The sequence below is a fragment of the Dichomitus squalens genome (assembly GCF_000275845.1).
Source record: "Dichomitus squalens LYAD-421 SS1 unplaced genomic scaffold DICSQscaffold_1, whole genome shotgun sequence".
NCBI lineage: Eukaryota > Fungi > Basidiomycota > Agaricomycetes > Polyporales > Polyporaceae > Dichomitus > Dichomitus squalens.
The window spans coordinates 2785623-2787229 of record NW_006766883.1 but is presented as its reverse complement, the minus strand read 5'-3'; the positions used below and the strand labels follow the sequence as shown (position 1 = coordinate 2787229).

At 52.6% G+C, this 1607-nt stretch overlaps 1 protein-coding gene across 1 annotated transcript; it reads right to left on the bottom strand.

Annotated features, from left to right (window-relative positions):
- Positions 1 to 98: 98 nt before the first annotated feature.
- DICSQDRAFT_165148 (uncharacterized protein) lies at positions 99 to 823 on the bottom strand (the record flags this gene model as incomplete). The annotated part of the gene is made up of 2 exons (XM_007360661.1): positions 99 to 109; positions 220 to 823. The coding sequence occupies 2 exons, from the start codon at positions 821 to 823 to the stop codon at positions 99 to 101; spliced, it is 615 nt and encodes a 204-aa protein (XP_007360723.1).
- Positions 824 to 1607: the final 784 nt, after the last annotated feature.

Sequence of the window (1607 nt, the reverse complement as noted above, 5' to 3'; positions counted from 1 at the left end):
GACTCATTGACGGTAGCGTGCGAGTGATTATGCGGAGGTCCATTGTCCTTTCCCTTGCCCTTCTCGTCCTTCTTGTTCCCCCACCCTTCGGCTTCTTCTCAGGATACTTCTTCCAACAAGAAGATTCATCGTGAGTCTTGCCGCCACAGTGACCACAAGGGCCTTTCTTCTTGGGCTTGGTCTGAGAAACACGAGTCGCCGAAGTGCGGTTTGCCATACCCGTCTTCTGGATGTTCTCGTAGGCGAGGGTCTTCTCGCGAACCCTATCGACCTTGAGGTCTTTGAGCTCGACCGAGGTGAGGAGGCCAGAGATCAGGTTGCGATAGGACTCAGGGATCTTGGACAGGACAAGCATCGCCTGAAGCTTCTCAGGGAGTGCAAGACCGCTATCCTTAATCTCCTTGAGACGAGTGACGAGTTGGTCAAACTGGTGCTGGATGGGCTTCTGGTCATTCATGCGATCCAAAGCGATAAGGCCTTCAAACTTGTACCAGACAGCAGCGGCGTCAGGAGTGCCAAAGGTGTCCTTGAGAGCCTTCCACATCGCATGCGGTTGCTTGAGATTGCCAGCATCATCTTCGAGGAGACAATGGAGTGAACGATCGACCTTCATCATGATGATACCCTGGGCCCGTTGAACCTTAAGGTCATGCTCCTTAAGTTCTTCAGCCGTTGCAGTAGTAGCCGTAGTAGCGGGTGCCGAGTTGGTAACGGTCCAGGATCCAATCATGATTAGATAGCCCTTCATCTGCGCAGCCCAGTTGGGGTACTGGTTGATGTTGGAAAGGGACGTGAGAGAACTCGAGTCGACCTTGTCCGACATGACGAGGGAATGGAGTAGAAGATGACGATCAAAGAAGTCGTCTGGTTGCGATGGAGGTGGAGCGCGAAAGAAAGAATCAAAGTCTTGCTCGAGATAGTGAAGAGGGATGGATAACGGGACTGGCGTTGGAGGCTCTGAGTCCGGTAGTCCAAAGGCAGCAGCGCGGATAAACGGTTCGGTTGTCTGAGGATCGGAGCAGAGGGCGAAGGGGAAGCTGACAGGAAGGTCTGCTGGATTGAGTGGTCCTGAGAGACGATTGGGACAGGTCTCTTCGTCGCAAGGGTACCACCCGTCTTCTTCGCTATGATAGTCTCTTTCTTCCTCTAGCTCGAAGATATGAGGTAGTCCTCGACAATCGAAAGGTGTTTCTTCTTCTTCGGAGGATGTGGAGTTGATAGCTTGTTCAACCTCCTCGTCCGAAGAGATAGAGGGTTCCGCTGCTGTTGTCGGATCCAAAACAGCCAGGAGACAGGGAAACGCGATGTAAGATGGAGAGCCACGTGCGAGAGCGACGAGATATGAATGCCTATTGAGGCAACCAGGAAGCAAGTGTTGAACCCGGGGGGCGAAGGCCTCTCCCACGGGTGGCAACGACAGCGGATAGCCTGCAACTCACCTAGAAGGGTTGTTGGTTGTAAGAGGCTTGTTAGAGCGATGAGAGGAGATGTTCGAGTGAACTGAACTGTAGATTGGGGGTACAGAGGTCCCCTATATATACTACTGTACATCTGTGGCTACGTAGTACTATACAGTACCTTCCCAGGATGCACAGTCGCACAGAGAA